This window comes from Scomber japonicus, chromosome 2 (genome assembly GCF_027409825.1).
Source record: "Scomber japonicus isolate fScoJap1 chromosome 2, fScoJap1.pri, whole genome shotgun sequence".
NCBI classification, from domain to species: Eukaryota; Metazoa; Chordata; class Actinopteri; order Scombriformes; family Scombridae; genus Scomber; species Scomber japonicus.
Window position 1 is genome coordinate 34,890,695 of NC_070579.1, and position 19,012 is coordinate 34,909,706.

Sequence of the window (19,012 nt, forward strand, 5' to 3'; positions counted from 1 at the left end):
ATACTGCACTCAAAACGGTCAAAAAGTTTAGTGTGGAACTTTGGACACTTCTCGCCCTCAACAGTCGCCATCTAGCCTATGTAGCAGTAAGGGAGGGACTTTTCAAACAGGAAATGGCAGCTGAGGATATTGTTACTGTGGTGAAAATTGCACATTATAGATGTTGTTTGCACTAAGCACCACTATGCTGTTGTCACATATAAGCTCTCAGGGGGTTTCTTGGGTTATTTAAGCATTCCAAGAATGCTAATGTTAGCTTGCTAGTGCTAGCTTGCTAACTCTTCCTTGCTAATGCTTGCTTTCTAACTAGCAAATCATCATTGTCTGGTAACTGCGCAATGGTCATGTTTGATTTGAGACAACACTAACCTGTCAAAATTTGCACACTACTCAAGCAAGAGTACTCAGCATACTAAACAGAAATGTAATAACAGAAGAATGTAATTTTAGACACAGCAAATATTTGTCCAGTGGCCACATTCCATGTTTTATCCATATGTAATCACAATTGACCACTAGGGGCAGCAAACATGTGAATACTCTGACAGAAAGGCAACGGATGAAGTTGTGCATTCATATTTTTGGAAGTTTTTATTAACTTTTGAAAGACATCGAACGGTTGACAGTTGAGTGCTTTTTCATTTTAATCGGCAGTATAAGCCAATATTTGGTGTAGAGCGGTGAGTAAACAGGGAGGTATTTGTCAATGAGTCAAAATATTAAGGCTAATAATGCACAATTACTGCATGCATGCCATAACTGTGAATCCAGTGAATGGGCAATTTGAGTTTTGTGTAGGAATAATGAAAACTACCTACTATAATAAAGTAAATATACAACAAATATACTGAGTCGCGATTGCAGAAGAAGCTGACGACTGACATTTCCATTTGAAAGCTGAATTGGTAACCATATATAACTCATGTCACAGTAGGTTGACACATCCTGTCCGTACACTTCTACATTACTAAAGACAACAATTTTCAGTTTGGTACCTCCACTCCTCTACGTGCTCTGATCACACCTGCACATTTCTGTTAACAGGACACCTTGATTCTGGGTTCAGTGGGATCAAACAGCTGGCGTGGGTCTCTACATGAAGTTGAAGTTGAACAAACAGAAAAAACTATTGAAGATCCAGACATGAAGATGGACTCGTACATGGGTATCAAGCATAAAATAATTTCCCACTTTGTATATTTGTGTCACTTTATTAGATGCATTTCTATGATATTTCATACTGTATGAAATATATGCCTCAGTAAATTATCTCAATCAGTTTACACTCTAAATTATGTGCTAAAAATAGCTTTAGATTCTAGATGTTGCAAATAGACATATGTGATGAACCTAACTTTCGTGAATGTGAGTTTATGTTTTGTAATACATGACTGACACTGTGCAGGATACTCTGTTGCTGTTGGAGAGAGAGACAACACCACTCTGTATTTCACGGGTGCACCGAGATTTGAGTACAAAGGACAGGTTGTAGTTTTCAAACACAATGGCAGTAGCTGGATCACAAGCAAACGCATAAATGGGTACCAGGTAGGTCAATGTTGAAACTGTAAAGTGCTTTTAATCATTATTGCATGTTAAGGGCAAGAAAGTATTTTAAAGCCTTTTTGATTTAGTTACAGCTTGTATAGCTCATAATTAGGACACTAGGACACAGTTTGTATCTGTGGAACTTGAATCTGTCTATGAGGCCCGGCTACAACAAATAACTGTAATGAATAAACAAAAAGTTGACACAGTAAAGCCTAGGAACTCCTCGTGTGTATTTAAGCTGTAAAAAACAGACTTACATTGTTTTTGCAAAGTTAGGAGGAAACTATGGAAACTACAGGAAACTATGTTAACCTGTTTTTGAATTAACTGCATTGCATTGGCAACAACATTGGCAAGCAGATATCTCTGCGGTAACAAAAGAGAAAACCACAGAACTTCCTTGTAGCAAGCACTGGCACTTTCTTTTTCTTGAAAAAACCATGAGCAAATGTGTGTCTTTGAAAGCACATCTTAACTTATCCTAAATTCATCTTTATTACATGAAAACTTTTCAAAAAGGATCACGAGTATATATCTTTTTCAACTTGAAGGATAAAATTATGAAAAATAATGTAAAAAGGCAAGCAGTCACAGACTAATCACACCGCTGCAGGAACTCTGTCTTGACATCTGCCTTCAGACTGGTTCATGTGCTTAAGTAGTGACTGGCGTATGTTAGACTGTGTGCTGTGTACACAGGTTTTCAAATGTTTTCATATCTTTTACATATTTTTAAATATTTTTTCACACTGAATTCTTTATTATTATTTAGTTTTATCAATATAATTTGGGGTATTTTAGAATTTATTTAAGGTTTTTTTCCCCCTGTGGATAGTTACAGATGTGTTTTATGTCATGTGTGCCTATCTGTGACTGTGGACATAGCTGCTGTAACCAAGTCATTTCCTGAGAATGATCAATAAAGTATTTATCTAACTCTCTATGATATAAACCTCACTTTCATCCCACTCATTTTCAGATCGGTTCCTACTTTGGTGCAGAGATCTGCTCAGTAGATATTAACTCAGATGATGACACTGATTTCCTGCTGGTGGGGGCTCCACTGTTCTACCACGCTGATGAGAAGAAAGAAGGACGGATCTATATCTACACACTGACTAATGAGGTGGGCTGTGATGATGGTTGACACTCAGTTTACCGTATGTGAGCTTGCATAAGCTTACAGGGAGATAGTTATTGCATTTATTTTCTAAATCATTTCCCACAGATGGACCTGAAAAGTGAGATGAATGTGACTGCACCCTCCATGGGTAGATTTGGCACAACCATATCCAGTATCGCCGATCTGAATGGAGATTTTCTTCGAGACCTTGCTGTTGGAGCGCCCCTTGAGGATGAAAATAGGGGGGCTGTGTACATCTACCTGGGTGACAGTCGCAAAGGCATACGCAGCACTTTCAGCCAGGTGAGAAAAAGAAAATTCTTTCTTTTTGTATAGTTTTACTACTAAAAAAGGGTAGATATCCCTCTAGATATCAGTGGTCACCAACTTTGCTCATGGAGAGAGCTACTATTCTGCATGTTGTAGGTATATCCTCACTCTAACACATTAACTGGTTATCAAGCCCTTGACATGCTTCAGCTGCTTGATAATGAGCTAATAATTAGAATCAGTTTTGTCAGAGTGGGGAGATTGCTAAAACATGGAGGGAGTGTGCCTTTATCTCTTTCACTACTCTACCAAAATAATGATACAAATGTGCATTTGTCTTCATATCTGGAAAGAGTATTTTCAAATATGTCATGCATTGTTTTTGTTATTCCAGAGAATCACAGGACAAGATTTCAGACCTATGCTGAGATTCTTTGGACAGGCCATTGATGGAAACATTGACCTTGGAGAGGATGGGCTCCCAGATATTGTGGTCGGATCACATGGCGCAGCCGTTGTCTTAAGGTATGGATACTTTATATGCATTGGTAACACAAAAAAGCAGTTCTTCACAGAAATGTTCACAGTTAACAGAATGTGAAACGGTTTGTGAACGTGTGAAGTGCATTGCCTGAGAATCTGACAAGTTATCACAAGCTCACTTCCTTTCAACGTTTCATACCTTAGTGAAGGCAAGCGCTCTCAATCATCTCCTGTACAACACAGTCAAATTGACTTCCGTCTCAAACAAATTCATCCACAGCTTTGTCAGAGCACAGAGAGATAAATGACTAATTTGCCTTTCTGCCCCTTTGCAACTTCTATTAATCTATTCAATCAATGTCTTCCAGATCCAGGCCTGTCTTTAATGTCAAGGCTCATCTGTCTTTTCAACCTAAGGAGATAAGCACTGAGGAAATTGACTGTGTGGTCAATACAGATCACATTTTACCATTGGTTACATTAACAGTCTGTTTTGAAATGGTAGAAGCAACACAGAGCAGAGAGGGTAAGGACCATGATGCATCACCTGCTGCTGATATTTCACACCCTTGCAATGTGTGAATGAAATCATACAATGTGCCTTTGCAGGCATAGCGGGCTACGGACTCAACATTTCCTATATGCTTGACGTTGATCCAACGAGACCAACACATCGAGGTTTCTTCAGTGATACTGACAGGAAAGCTAGAAATCTTATTACCACCTATGAGCTGACAGATAAAGAGACCTGCGTCAACCACTCCATCAACATGAAAGTATGTAAATGTATTAATAAAGTTCGCCCCAAAATTCACTTTAACCATAAAGCAGCTATCACCTATCTATACATTTATAAATGTCATCCAAGACTCTTCTTTCTGGCTTCAGAAATGTAAAAATAAAGATTTCTAGTAAATATGCTTGCTTAACAGTAATCAGCCCAACAAACCACAGCAATGCCTTTTTGGTGACATTACCATAAATGTAGCTTGTAAAACCTATTTTCTACCTTTAAAGTATCACCAAAACAGAAATGCTATACTACTAATAATCCTAAGATTTATTATTCAGAACTTTGGCTTTACGGTCATGCCAAACTTAAGACACAACTGCTCCCATTTTGTCTGTTCTTCGTCAACATGCAGATGATTCTTTATTTTTGTTTTGTTACAGAAATGTGTGAGGGACACATTATCATCCATCAGCATCAAATTAAACTTTTCACAAGTTGACAGTGAGAGAGCGAGTGCCGTGCTGAACGTGGACAGTGAAAGGCAGACTGGTGTTGAGGTTTGTACAGTGATTACAGCAGGAGACTGCAAACTTCTTTTTTCCACACATAGGCTACGTGCTCAATTTAGAAGACAATATTTCTCCATTTTAAACAAAATGAATCTGAATCTGTTTTGAGGATGTGATGTCTTCTTCTAATTTTCACTTCATTTTGGGACAGATTTGGGCCGTGACACAAACAGCAAGGACTTCCTTAAGGGCATTTATAATTACACGTCTGAATGAGCTGAATCAGTGACATTTTAACCAAGACGACTTTTCCTCAACTTTTAGAGCTTTTGAAAACTTTTAAATCACAAACTTTTTCTCATCACGTTGTGTGAAAGAATATGTTCCTATTGATGATGTAAATTTACAAAAAAACAAACCTGTGATAGGAATACAGTATTTGAAAACTGTACATCAAGCTTTGGCTATAGGGTTAATGGCCTACTTGAGTCTACTCTACAGCCATATTTAGGCACGTGCATCAGTGATGCGCGGGCTGATCCAAATTGAGTGGGCGACCGCGGTCTCCCGCGGTCACCCGCGGTCTCCCGCGGTCACCCGCGGTTATGGGTCAAGAAAAAATATTTCTAATGATATTCGGGTCATGTTTGGTCGGGTCGGTTAAAATAAAGATGCCGTTAAACTTTCGTAATATATATAGTACACATAAAGGCGTCATTGGCCAGGGCATTGCAAGCTGCATGGGTTAAAGTCGTTGGTGCGTGCTTCTGATCATTTGCAGGAAGATTGAATGGTTGTGCGATAACGCATCTGTCATTGGCTGAATGAATGGCGCGTATGCAGCACGAGCTCCGCAGGTGTTGTTACTATTTTTTACAGTAAGCGGGTCGGTAAGCGGGTCGGGTAGAGTATTTCGATTTTTTTTTTTGTGGTCTGAGTTGCTGTCGGGTTAGTTGAAACCGGCGGGGCGGGGCGGGGCGGGTCGTTCAAACACGTACCCGTGCATCACTGACGTGCATGTACTGCTTAGAGCTGAATGCTAACGTTAGCATGCTAACATGCACCGAATGAAAATGTTGACATACTAACTTTTAAATAATTTACTTTTTTCTCATATAGTTGAAAGAATGTGCTCCTTATCAATTAATTAATTACATTTACAACAGACATGTGACAGGCATACAGTATTTGAAGAAGCTACTGTACTTCAAGCTTTGGCTAAAGATAGCCTACTTGAGTCTAATCCAGCCATGTATTTAGGGTGGCACATGCTGTTTGGAGCAGAGTGCTAACGTTAGCAACACCGAATGATAATGTTTAGCAGGTATACTGTTTGCTATGTTTGTGGACTTTTTTTAGTATGTGTGTTGGTGTGATAATATTAGCAACAAACAGAGAGAAGAACATAGACTGTGGTTAGGTGAGTTCAGAACAGCTTGTGTGGTCCGTCACATGTGTTACAGTCCCTAGCTCTGATAGTAATGGTGCTTTGGTGTTGATTTTTTTTTTCTGTCTTGCTCTGCATTTTCATGTATGACACAAAAAGAAATTATTTTTGTCTTACAGGTTCCGTTTAAAAAAGAATGTAGAAAAAATGACGCCTGTATTGCTGAGCTTGAGGTGGATTTGGATTTCGAGTATGTATATCTGACAAACATGGCATAGTTAATACTGCAATATTAACATCATATGGCCACATGTAAGAACTGCTTTGTGTCTTTTAGGAGCTCAACATTTTTGGTGGCAGAAGATAACAGCTTTAATGTGTTTATAACACTGTCGAATGAAGGCGATGACTCGTATAACACCAGCCTCACAATGCACTATCCTCCAGGACTCTCCTTCTCTCGGATGACTCCTAAAAAGGTGACTTAAACATTTAACTCTTTTATAATATCCATTTTATTGCGCATATGTACATTCATTATTTTTATGTGTGCCTCTGCCTATACACCTGTTTGATATAGTCAGTTAACTTTAAATATAAAAGCATGCAGCATGACTAAGAGGTCCAGTCATTCATAAAAATGTTAGCATGGGGAAGAAAAGTGATCTAAAAGACTTGACTGACTGGAACAATTTGTTTGTGCCAGGCAGGGTGAGTAACTCAGACACCCCTGATCTGGGGTTTTGATTTCATGACAAATAATTCAGGCTGTTCTGAGGGCGACAGCTGCTGTACCTAATAAAGTGGCCACTGGGTGTAAATACAACATTGTTTTATGTAAGATTACACCAATTACACTGCTTTTTGCTAACATATGACAACTGCATTTAAATCCACAAGAATTGAATGAAATCTGTTTTTTCCACTAATGTGATATGGTGACTAGAAGTGAAAGCAAACTAAGTTCCCACTTCCCGTAACTTGAGCTTTATACAAGACTTTCACATGACTTGTCTGGCTTAAGAGATGTAATTTACTTTTGCAATCATTCCTTCCAACGGATATGTGACGAAAAGGCCACATGTCATCACAAATCAAAGACTTTCCTCTATTGCAACAGGTTAAAGTTAGAGGGACAATACTAGCATTTGCTTGGTTTTGGGGTCAAAGTAGTAGGCAAAGGTTTCTGTTGCCTATATAACACCAATTTGAGCATCAAACACTTTAGATTTAGAATGAACTCTTATCCTGTCTTTGCTGAATTATAAACACTGTAACACTCTGCTATGCTTTATATTGAAGCTGCATTTAAATAGAAATAGAGACTAACAATCCTGTCTGTCAGAGAAATACTGACATTATTTTTATTGGCAAAACCTCCAGAGATTTCAAGTGCATGCACAGTGCAAGGCTTTCACACACACCCCCACCCCACACCCGACCCAAACCTCTGTGCTAGTAAAAGAGAACAGAAATTCTTTGGAGGTTTTGAAACTTACACAGGATGTGAGTGTATTCAGAGGCAGGTGTGTCATTACAATATAATATCTGAGAACCTCAATGCTGTATAAAGGCTAAATTTACCTTGGGTTAAATTGGGTTTAAACTAGAAGCTTTAGAGGGTGATTTGTGTGTGTGTGTGTGTGTGTGTGTGTGTGTGTGTGTGTGTGTGTGTGTGTGTGTGTGTGTGTGCGTGTGTTTTCTTTAAATAGGACACAAGACCAACACTCCACATATGTCATGATCTTCATGGCGTTATTGACAAATCTTTATGTAGTGTCAGCCTTCCTGTGTATCGGAGCAGATCAAAGGTGAGTCATATCGCACTCAGACGCCTTCATACATGACAGAATTGAAGTTTCATATGTTGATCTTTCACATTTGCACAACCATGGCAACGTCTCTCAAACAGACATTTTATCGGTGAACCATATCTAACGTCATTGTCTATTTTTTCCCATAAAGGCATACTATAATGCTTCTTTCCGCATTGAATATGACCCCAGAGAGTATGAGTGGAATGACACAATTTCGATGACTGTTGTTGGAAACAGGTAGAGGCCTTCTCATTCAATCCAAACCACTTTGCCTGTGTTATTGAATTATCATTTACTACCTTTACATATTCCATGTTTGTTATTTACAAGTAATGCATTTTGTGTCCTCAGTGATAATATGGCATCTAACCAAAACAATTCAATGACCAAAAGCCTCCCAGTAAAATATGAAATTAAAATGGCAACAACAGTGTAAGTGCAGCTATTCACATATATAACATTTTGTGACTGTTATATGTGCCTATATCAGAATTAACATTATATATTACCTCACAGCTATCTTCATATTGTGATCATCCTGTATTTATTTCAGGTCAGATGGCTCCACCAACTACATGATCTTTACACCAGAGGACAGTGAACCTAAAGAACTGGTCAATATATTCACGGTGAGGTCAATTACAATGTAACATCCAGTCCCACAGTACAGATTTTCTATAGGCTGTATATAAGCTGAGCCATTCTGTCATCAAGGTAAACTTTAACGTTATTTAACATGAAAGCAGAGACATTTGGGCCACTTTGATGCTCTGCACCTACAAAATGTCAAGCCAGTCCTTTCTGTGCCATTACATGTAGTAATGTGATTGGTTGGTTTATAGACAACCATCAAAAAAGATTTTCAGTGAAAAATAAGGCAAATGCAAGTACAGGACACTCAGCTATGTTTTTCACCACTGTCAGCTTCTTTATCATCTGATGAAGACCTTATTTTTTTAAACATTGGTGATTAAAACTACTTTTTCCTCTTTATTCAACTAAAGATTTTACAATATTTCTCACAATTGTCAACCCAAATCACACAGGCCTCCAGAAAAGAACAATGTGCTCCTGTGGGATGATAAGGAAAAACTATAGAAATATTATAGTGCATGCATTACAAAGCACTGCAAAAAAAAAAAAAAAATCCATGACAATCATTACTTACTATTTACCGACTACTAAAGCCTCATTACTTGAATTTTTGAACACTTAGGGAAGATGAACAAGCTCCCACAACACCCACATTATCACATTATAACCTTATAAAGTTGTTACAGGCAACATTTTACATATGAAACAGTCAGAGAACAACACTTTGAGTTATGTTGTGTTTGTGAACTTTAGAGGAGCTGGTGGGACATTGTATAATCTTTGGAAAGAGTTGAGCTAGCTGTTTTCCCAGCTAAGATAAGCTTTCTATCTGCTGGTAGAATACATATATTTACCATGCAGAATGTTAATAATCTTCTTATCTAGCCAACTCTCTGCAAGAAGGCAAGCGTATTTCCCAAAATGTTGAACTATTCCTTTAAAATGGACCAACTGTCTCTCTCTATTCACAGATTGATAATCTTGGTTTGAAGGCCTTTCCTGTCAATTTTTCCCTTCTCTTCCCGACTAAACTGGCACATGAATTTGAAATGACAAACTATCAAGTCTCGGTCCAGCAGGTAACTTGGCGACAGCAATAAAACTAACTTTGATATACTGCTGCTATGACACAAACACACATCCATTACATTGTTATTTTTCATCTTTAAGAACAAGACTGAATGTACACGCATTATCGACATTGATTCAAAAGTAAGTAAAGACATTTTTAGCATCAAAATTTTCGATTTGAAAATGTCATGAAATTACTCATCCCTATCACTGTATTACAGGAACACATAAAAGACCAACACTGGAAAATGATAATGTGTGACAGTTTCATCCTGGACGGAGCATCAACCACTGAGGTTAAATTGTATGGAGATGTACAATTCAGGGGCCTCAAAAACAATGCAGAGGTACATCTCAATAACACAAACACAGAATATACACAAATATACTATTTGGAGTGTTGAATATATCATTAACTGACTGACTTTTATCTTGCAGAATATGATATTTACAGAAAAATATAGAAACAAAGGAGGAGTGGTTGAATTCAGAAGCCATCTACATGTTAGTTATGATGACAACCGATATGTGCTAAATTCTGACAGACAAAAGGTATGTTTGATTTAACCACAGCTCAGTCAATTCACAAATTCATTGCCGTTAGTGTTTTTCAGTATGACAATAACCTCATTTTATCACATTTATTACCCACAGAATGATCAGGGGAGTGTAAATTCAAATGATCCAAGAAAGAAAGAGGTAATATGTGTACTCACACTCATCCAAAACTAAGCCAAATTCTAGACACTCATTAATAAATCTCACTCTGAAATCATGTATTCTCTCCACCAACAGACTGCTGTTCAAATTGAGTTTTTAATTCCTGCTAGTGAACCACTGATAATTGGAACTGGAGTTGTGTTGGGATTAATCTTTTTGTTAATACTCACTTTCTGTCTAATTAAGGTGAGTGTTGAAAGAGCAATAATTTAATTTTAAACTAATACATAAAGCCTTCTGAGAACAATCATACCACATAAAACAGAAATGAATTACACACTTCTATTTTCATCTTCACACTTGTTGCTTCAGCATTAATAACTGAATGAAAAAAAAAAGTTAAAGTATGTCTTTCTGTTCTAAAAATGTGTCACAATGGCTTTTGGTAAAAATCTTTTTTCTTGTGTCCCAAGTGTGGTTGCTTCAAGAGGAGATTACCTAAAGAGGATGTGAGTATAGCTGTGGGTTGTTATTCTATAGCATATGAGACATGGTATACACAGAATGAGCCAAGTGTAATTTTTAGTGAGCAACTAGTTACTTAATTATTTATACAGCACAAAATAAATTACATTGAAAGTTAAGATGAAATTGACATTAGTTCAAATACCAGAAACAATAATTACACATATGGGGAAATATTCATATTTGCTTTCTTGTCGAGAGTTAGATGAGCAGATCAAATCCACTCTCATATCTATTAATTGAATATAAAGATGGAACCAGGAGATGGTTAGTTTAGTTTAGCATAAAGACAAAAACTAAACCTAACAAACCTTCAGACACATGATGACAGGGGAAGATCATAACCCTGAAGACAGATCCCACAGGAAAAGGAAACTGGAGTGCTGTATGATATCACATGTAAAATGTTACATAGGTAAAACATCAAAGACTGGACAAGAGACTGAGGGCCCCATCTTGCGGTCGGTGCACAGCGGATGGCGGGCATGGCGCATGTGCAACGCGTTGCTATTTTATACAGAGGAAAGTGATTGCGCTACTGACCAAAATAAACTAGGTCTAAAGTCACTGCCGTATATTTCACTGTTATTTAAGGGAGTGTCATCAAGAGTCCAATATGCTCCTATAAGGCGGGTGGGCAGTGTGCAGACACTGTGCTTGTTACGAACACGGACACGCAGCAGCACACAAACTGCAATAGATCACTAATGAAAGAACCACAATGTGAATTCCTATTATGATGTACATCGACATATTAAAAATACATGTCATATTATTTAGTCATAATATTTATCAGATTTAATTAATTGTAAAAAAATGGAGATCCCCGCTGTGGATAGTCCTAACAACCTATGAAAGTCTGTAGCCTCTGATGCTGCACAGAGCGCAGTGCTATTACGCACAGCCACTCACTGTTTATTAAATCAGCTGATGACACCAGACTGCTGCAGTATAACCACACACACCTCTACACTCATCAGACTGGTTGGTTATATGTCCATATTCTGCCTTTATATGAATTAAATGTGAGGTTAGCAGCTCATCAGACAACTTTCCTTTCAAAAGTAACTCATGTTATATTATTGAAACACATTGCTGGGTAAATGCACCGTTATAATAGCAATCCACCAAGGTGACAGCGCTCCTGGATATTAAAGGGAATGGGAGATGACACTGATTGGTTTACCACGTGTTATGCCCAAAACACGCATATGATTAATGAGGGGACTTAAGTCCAACCCTTTTAGATCATGCGCCTGGTGCAGTGACCATTTTTCCGCCATTAAAATAGCAAATGCGCTATAGATCGTTAAAATGGGGCCCTGAATGAACAGTGGAAACATGAGATGTCTGTAAACACAGTCACACTGGTCATTTACATCACACACCAGACAACTTTAAAGTTTAACTGAAATCCCATTTCACCATCTCTATTAGGACTGGGACGAGGCCAATGGCAAGGCTCAGCTAGAGCCTCTGAACCCTGATCAGGTAAATGGCAACTCTGCACCAAATAATTCAGATATTGAACATACATCTGTGAATCGTTTATTTTATAACATATTAGACATGCTGCTCAAGTTATAAAGCACACAGAATGAGCACAGGGTCATTTCTAGTGAGCAGCTAGTTACTTAATTATTGATACAGCACAGGATAAATTACAAAACAGGACAATGATGAGCACAAGTGGCAGGAATACCAACAAAAGGCAAGGCAAGGCAAGGCAAGGCAGTTTTATTTATATAGCGCATTTCATACACAATGGCAATTCAATGTGCTTTACATAAAACAGAAAAACATGTAAAACATACAATTAACCCCCACCCCCACCCCCCCATAATAAAAACAAAGTACAGAAAAATAGAAAGACATAAATAAAATGATTGCAGCATAAAATAATAAATTAGCTTTAAAATCATTAAAAGGACAAAGAGTGCAAATGAAAGAAATTAGCTTTAAAATCAGAAAAAAGACATTATTTGAAGATAAAATGGAAATTAGTTCAAATACAACAAACAATAGTTACAGTACACATTTTGAGAAAAATGCATATTTGCTTTCTTGCCAAGAATCACATCTGTTAATTGAACATAAAGATGGAACCAGGAGATGGTTAGTTTAGTTTAGCATCAAGATAAAAACTAAACCTAAAAAACCTTCAGACACAAGATGACAGGGGAAGATCATAACCCTGAAGACAGATCCCACTGGAAAAGGAAACTGGAGTGCTGTATGATATCACATGTAAAATGTTACACAGGTAAAACATTAAAGACTCTGGACAAGAGACTGAATGAACAGTGGAAACATGAGATGTCTGTAAACACAGTCACACTGGTCATTTACATCACACACCAGACAACTTTAAAGTTTAACTGAAATCCTATTTCACCATTCCTGTTTCACTCAAACATAATGTTAACATGTTTTTAATGTATTGTTATATTGTGTTTGTTTTCAAAAAAATCAATATACGAAGCATTGAAAAAAAAGAACTTAATGGAAAATAGATAAACAATGTTTTTCTGTTATTAAAACACTTTAGGAATACGCAAACGCTGACATATTTGCACACGACGTAGACATTCCGGTGAGTATACCTGTGATTTGTTATTTTATAATATATTAGACATGCTGAAGTTAGAATGAAGATATAAAGCACACAGAATGAGCACAGGGTTATTTCTAGTGAGCAGCTAGTTACTTAATTATTGATACAGCACAGGATTAATTACATAACAGGACAATGATGAGGACAAGTGGCAGGAATACCAACAAAAGACATTATTTGAAGATAAAATGGAAATTAGTTCAAATACAACAAACAATAGTTACAGTACACATTTTGAGAAAAATGCATATTTGCTTTCTTGCCAAGAATCACATCTGTTAATTGAACATAAAGATGGAACCAGGAGATGGTTAGTTTAGTTTAGCATCAAGATAAAAGCTAAACCTAAAAAACCTTCAGACACAAGATGACAGGGGAAGATCATAACCCTGAAGACAGATCCCACTGGAAAAGGAAACTGGAGTGCTGTATGATATCACATGTAAAATGTTACACAGGTAAAACATCAAAGACTCTGGACAAGAGACTGACTGAACAGTGGAAACATGAGATGTCTGTAAACACAGTCACACTGGTCATTTACATCACACACCAGACAACTTTAAAGTTTAACTGAAATCGGATGGTTACATGGTAACCTAGGTTCTCTGAGTGGAGAGACTATCTCTCCACCCTACATATTCCATATGTACGGGGACTGACCCCACAGGGGCAGCTGTTGTGGATTACTCTTTAAGACACATCACCTGTCGTGGCCACACTGATTAGCCGCCTGGGCTATATAAGCACCACACCTGTGTGGCCACTCTGATTGACCTTGATTGGAAAGCGTTTCAGAGCGGCTAATAGCTGGAGAGATAGTCTCTCCACTCAGAGAACCTAGGTTACCATGTAACCATCCGTTCTCTATCGTGTCAAGACTATCTCTCCACCCTACATATTCCATATGTACGGGGACTCTATAAGACACACCACGCAGAAACCAAGCAGACGACAATTCGAATGAGACGTCACCGCCACCAGAACCACTCACGTGCTCAAACCAAGGAACTATATACAAATCTACACTATATACACACCCATGACCTCAGTGCAAGACGCCGCCAAGGCCCAGCTGGCCCCGCCAGACGCTAAGGCCAGCCGAAAATGAGTGGAAGGACATCTAGCCTGCCAGGCTAGTCCAGAAAGAAAAGAAAAGACATCACTCCAAGCCAAAAGTGCTCCTCAAGAGCTATGGCACTGGAGGCATGGTATGTTCGGCCATGTTCTACTGCACCATGCCCAGCACACGCTCAGTGAACGGGATGCCGGCTGCCCCATTCATGCAGTAAAACCTTATAAAGGTGGACGGGCTCGACCAAGAGGCCGCCGTACAAATCTCAGACAGGGGGGCACCTCTCCATAAGGCCCAGGAGGTAGCGAGGCCCCGTGTGGAATGTGCACGTACCCCTGCCGGGGCAGGCACGCCTGCCTCTTTATATGCCTGTTGGATTGCCTCTACAACCCAATGGGACAGCCTAGCCTTTGAGACTGGCTGCCCAAGAGTGTTAGTCCTGTAGCAGACAAAGAGTTGGTCCGTAGCCCTGTGGGCACGAGTACGCTGAATATAGAGCGTTAAGGCCCTGACGGAACACAACAGTGATGCCCCACTCGACCCAACTCCACCATCCTGAGGAGGGCGGAAAGGGCGCAACTCAAAACTCTGGTTGGCGTGGGACTCAGACCAGACCTTAGGGTGGAATGCAGGATTAGGTCGCATCAGCACCCCAGCATTCCCAGGCAAGAAGCGGCAGCACTCTTCATGCACGGAAAGGGCATGTAGCTCACCCACCCTTTTTGTTGACACAATAACCAACAAGAATGATGTCTTGAGCGAAAGCCATTTCAGCTCCACCGTTTCCAGAGGCTCGAACGGCCCATGTCGCAAGGCTGACAAAACCATCTCCAAATCCCATGGGGGGACACCCGGCCTCCTGGAAGAGTGAGCAACCCTACCAGCCCCCTTAAGGAACTGAGCAATAAGGTCACAACAACCCTGTGCCAGTTTACGAGGCCCAACACGGGCTGCCTTTATGGCTGCCACCATCCCCCTCAACGTTGAGGGAGATTTGCCTGCCTCCAACAGCTCCTGGAGGAACTGAAGGATCTCAGGGGCAATACAGGAGAGGGGATCTACCTGTCGTGAGGTACACCATGATTCAAACATCCCCCACCAATAGGAATAAGCAGCCCTAGTAGAGGGAGCCCGGGCGCCCTGCAACGTGCCTACCACAGACTGGGGTAATCCCATGGCTAGAAGTTCGGCCCTCTCAGGGGCCAGGCCCAAAGCCTGAGGCCCTGGGGCAAAGGGTGAAAAAGAGTTCCCTCGGCCTGGGACAGGAGGTCTCGGCGAATGGGAAGCTCCCACGGTTGGCCCTGAAGAAGGGGCGGAATCTCTGCAAACCAAATCATCTGGGGCCAATTTGGGGCTACCAGGATGAGGCTCACCTCCTCTACCTGGACTCTCTGTAGGAGTTGGTGCAGGAGGATGAAGGGAGGGAAGGCATACAGGAGGCCCAGTGGCCACTGATGTGCCATTGCATCTGTCCCTAAGGGAGGATCGTCCCTCCCCATGGAGAAAAACAGGGGACAATGAGTGTTCTCCCTGGATGCAAAAAGATCTGCCACGGCTGTGCCGTAGCGATCCCATATTCCGCTCACCACCTCTGGATGTAGCCGCCACTCTCCGGGGAGAGGTCCTCCCCTGGAGAGCCGATCTGCAGCAAGGTTCTCCCGACCTGGCACGTATGTGGCCCTCAGGGACTTGAACTGGGGATGAGCCCACTCCAATATTATCCGAGCCAATCTGCATAGGCGAAGGGAACCTAGACCCCCTTGCCTGTTGATATATGCCGCCGCTACTGTACTGTCTGCTCTCTTTCTCATCCGCACATGGCGGTCCTGCAGCACTGGCAGGAAGTGCAGAAGAGCCAGATGGATAGCCTGCAGCTCCAACACATTTATGTGCTGCGCTAACCAGGGTCCGTGCCAAAGGCCACTGACGCCCTTGCCTTCGTGGACAGCCCCCCAGCCTACCAGGGATGCGTCTGATGATACCACCTGGCGACGCAACACAGGCCCCAGTGCCATCCCACGTGCTAAGTTGGCCGGCCGCTGCCACCAACGGAGAACCACACACAGTCTGCGCGTCACCAATACGCTGGTCTGCAGATTCCTCCGTGGGCAAAGTCCAAGGCCCAGGAGGCAGCACTGCACCAGGCGCATGTTCAGAAGAGCCAGAGGTATGACATGCACTGTGGCTGCCAGTAACCCTAAGAGGCGGAGACATAGCCTCCAGGATACTCTGGCCCCAAGCCGGAACTGGGACAGGCAAGTCCTGAGGGTGGCCTGTCTCACAGGAGTCAAGGAAAGAGTCCCTGCCCTGGCATCCAAACACATGCCTAGGAACTCCGTGGACTGTGATGGCTGGAGCCTGCTCTTCTACCTGTTGAGGTGCAGGCCTAGGTACTCTAAGTGCTGCAGGAGACGAGTCACATCTCTGCGGCACTGCCCCTCCGAGCGAGCACACACCAGCCAGTCGTCCAAGTAATTGAGGATGCGAATACCCTCCCGACGCAAGGGTCCGAGTACAGCGTCCATACACCTTGTGAACGTGCGGGGGGCAAGTGATATGCCAAACGGGAGGACACAGAACTCGAAGGTTCTGCCGTTGAAGGCGAACCTGAGATAACGTCTGTGCCCTTCCCATATCGGGATCTGAAAATACGCCTCCTCTAGGTCTATCGCTAAAAGCGTGTAGATCTCTGCTGCAAGCACCTCCCTGCGCTGAGGATCTGCCACCAGTGTAAAGGCGGCTGACAGAGTCAGAGGGGGAGGGTGCAGAAATTGCAGTCGATAACCCTGAGTCATGGTGGAAACCACCCAGGGGTCTGCCCCAAGAGTCTCCCAGGGCAGTTTGCACTGGCCTAGGAGGTGGCATGGGGAGACAGGGTGCCGATAATTGTCAGGAAGAAGTGGGCGGCTTGGGGGGCCCCTGGCCCCGGCCCTGCCTACTCCGCTGACCGCGTCTAGCTCTACCACGTCGGCTGGCCTCCAACCGGACCCGTAGATCACCGGGAGCAGCAGAACCTGATTGAGGGGGTCTTGGCTGTGGGGCTGGTGAAACCTGCTGGTCACGGCCCCGTCGGAGCATACCAGACATCTCCTTAGCACACTGGCGGGCTTCTTGAGCCTGCTGAAGCATTGCCTTGGCATCTGGTCCAAACATAGCAGAGGGGACCACAGGCAGCCGGAGTAGACGGGCTCGGTCTTCCCCCTGTAACCGTGACTGAGACAGCCAGAGATGGCGTCTCACCATACAGAGCGAGGCCAGGGCCCTACCGGTCGCCACCGCCTGCTCCTTCATCAACTTGGCCAAAAGAGATGACACCTGCTGCACCTCCGCAGTTATGCTGAAGTCTCCCCCTAACTGGCCAGCCAGCTGGCGTTGGTACAAGGCTAGAATAGCCCCAGTGTTCACCAACCTGCCCTGTATGGCCATAGCCCCATGCAGCTTATTGAGCATGGCATCCATCATCTTGGTGTTCCTGCTCGGGCAACTCGGTGTCCCCAAGACTGACTTAGTGGGGGACATCAAGGGCCCCAAAGCCTGATCCATGGGAGGAGGAGGTCCACAGCCAATCCTCTCTCGTCCATGCACACCTGCCAGCCTTCTGCACAGACCTGACCAACGATGGGCTTCAGATGGTGTAGCAAACTGTTTCAATACCAGCTCCTCCACATCAGGAAGTAGAGGCATTGAAAAAGACTGTGACTGAGTTGACGTCACGTCATCAAACCCTGAGGCCCTCTGTCCTTGGTCCACTGGCATGTCAACCCCCCTGTCGCCGACACACAAAAGCCACACTTGGCTGCAGAGGTGTAGCGATCAGCTGGGAAGCACGCCCCCGTTACCTCCGACGAGGTCGGATTTCACAGAGGACGATGGCTAAGCAAGTGGACCGGCAAACCGGTGTCACGAGCCGCCACGCTTTCACCAGCCCGTGTAGCAAAGACAGTTGCCACAATCCAGAGAGGGGCCCGTAGACCAGCTCTCCCAAACTCAGTAAGTGGATATTGTGCACACCATCCGGCTAACACATGCTACTTGTCTTTTTTTGCTTCTCAAGAGAATCACATACAACTGCTTGCAGTGGAAATCAAGGAATCAGAGTGGCCACACAGGTGTGGTGCTTATATAGCCCAGGCGGCTAATCAGTGTGGCCACGACAGGTGATGTGTCTTAAAGAGTAATCCACAACAGCTGCCCCTGTGGGGTCAGTCCCCGTACATATGGAATATGTAGGGTGGAGAGATAGTCTTGACACGATAGAGAACCTATTTCACCATTCCTGTTTCACTCAAACATAATGTTAACATGTTTTTAATGTATTGTTATATTGTGTTTGTTTTCAAAAAAATCAATATACAAAGCATTGAAAAAAAGAACTTAATGGAAAATAGATAAACAATGTTTTTCTGTTATTAAAACACTTTAGGAATACGCAAACGCTGACATATTTGCACACGACGTAGACATTCCGGTGAGTATACCTGTGATTTGTTATTTTATAATATATTAGACATGCTGAAGTTAGAATGAAGATATAAAGCACACAGAATGAGCACAGTGTCATTTCTAGTGAGCAGCTAGTTACTTAATTATTGATACAGCA

The 19,012-nt window shown here is 42.0% G+C and overlaps 1 protein-coding gene across 1 annotated transcript in view; it reads left to right on the forward strand.

Moving 5' to 3' along the window:
* The window catches only part of zmp:0000001082 (integrin alpha-D), a 37,907-nt gene that overhangs the window by 5,530 nt on the left and 13,365 nt on the right, over positions 1-19,012 (forward strand). Inside the window, exons 11-34 of the mRNA XM_053334851.1 lie at positions 1,045-1,165; positions 1,406-1,548; positions 2,531-2,677; positions 2,780-2,977; positions 3,339-3,469; positions 3,796-3,953; positions 4,037-4,203; positions 4,601-4,717; positions 6,236-6,306; positions 6,394-6,535; positions 7,769-7,867; positions 8,022-8,110; positions 8,225-8,305; positions 8,427-8,502; positions 9,439-9,546; positions 9,638-9,679; positions 9,760-9,885; positions 9,977-10,090; positions 10,193-10,237; positions 10,334-10,444; positions 10,672-10,707; positions 12,161-12,214; positions 13,272-13,316; positions 18,836-18,880. Of these exons, the coding sequence (XP_053190826.1) occupies positions 1,045-1,165; positions 1,406-1,548; positions 2,531-2,677; positions 2,780-2,977; positions 3,339-3,469; positions 3,796-3,953; positions 4,037-4,203; positions 4,601-4,717; positions 6,236-6,306; positions 6,394-6,535; positions 7,769-7,867; positions 8,022-8,110; positions 8,225-8,305; positions 8,427-8,502; positions 9,439-9,546; positions 9,638-9,679; positions 9,760-9,885; positions 9,977-10,090; positions 10,193-10,237; positions 10,334-10,444; positions 10,672-10,707; positions 12,161-12,214; positions 13,272-13,316; positions 18,836-18,880 (2,466 nt within the window). The remainder of the gene's footprint in view (positions 1-1,044; positions 1,166-1,405; positions 1,549-2,530; positions 2,678-2,779; positions 2,978-3,338; positions 3,470-3,795; positions 3,954-4,036; positions 4,204-4,600; positions 4,718-6,235; positions 6,307-6,393; positions 6,536-7,768; positions 7,868-8,021; positions 8,111-8,224; positions 8,306-8,426; positions 8,503-9,438; positions 9,547-9,637; positions 9,680-9,759; positions 9,886-9,976; positions 10,091-10,192; positions 10,238-10,333; positions 10,445-10,671; positions 10,708-12,160; positions 12,215-13,271; positions 13,317-18,835; positions 18,881-19,012) is intronic.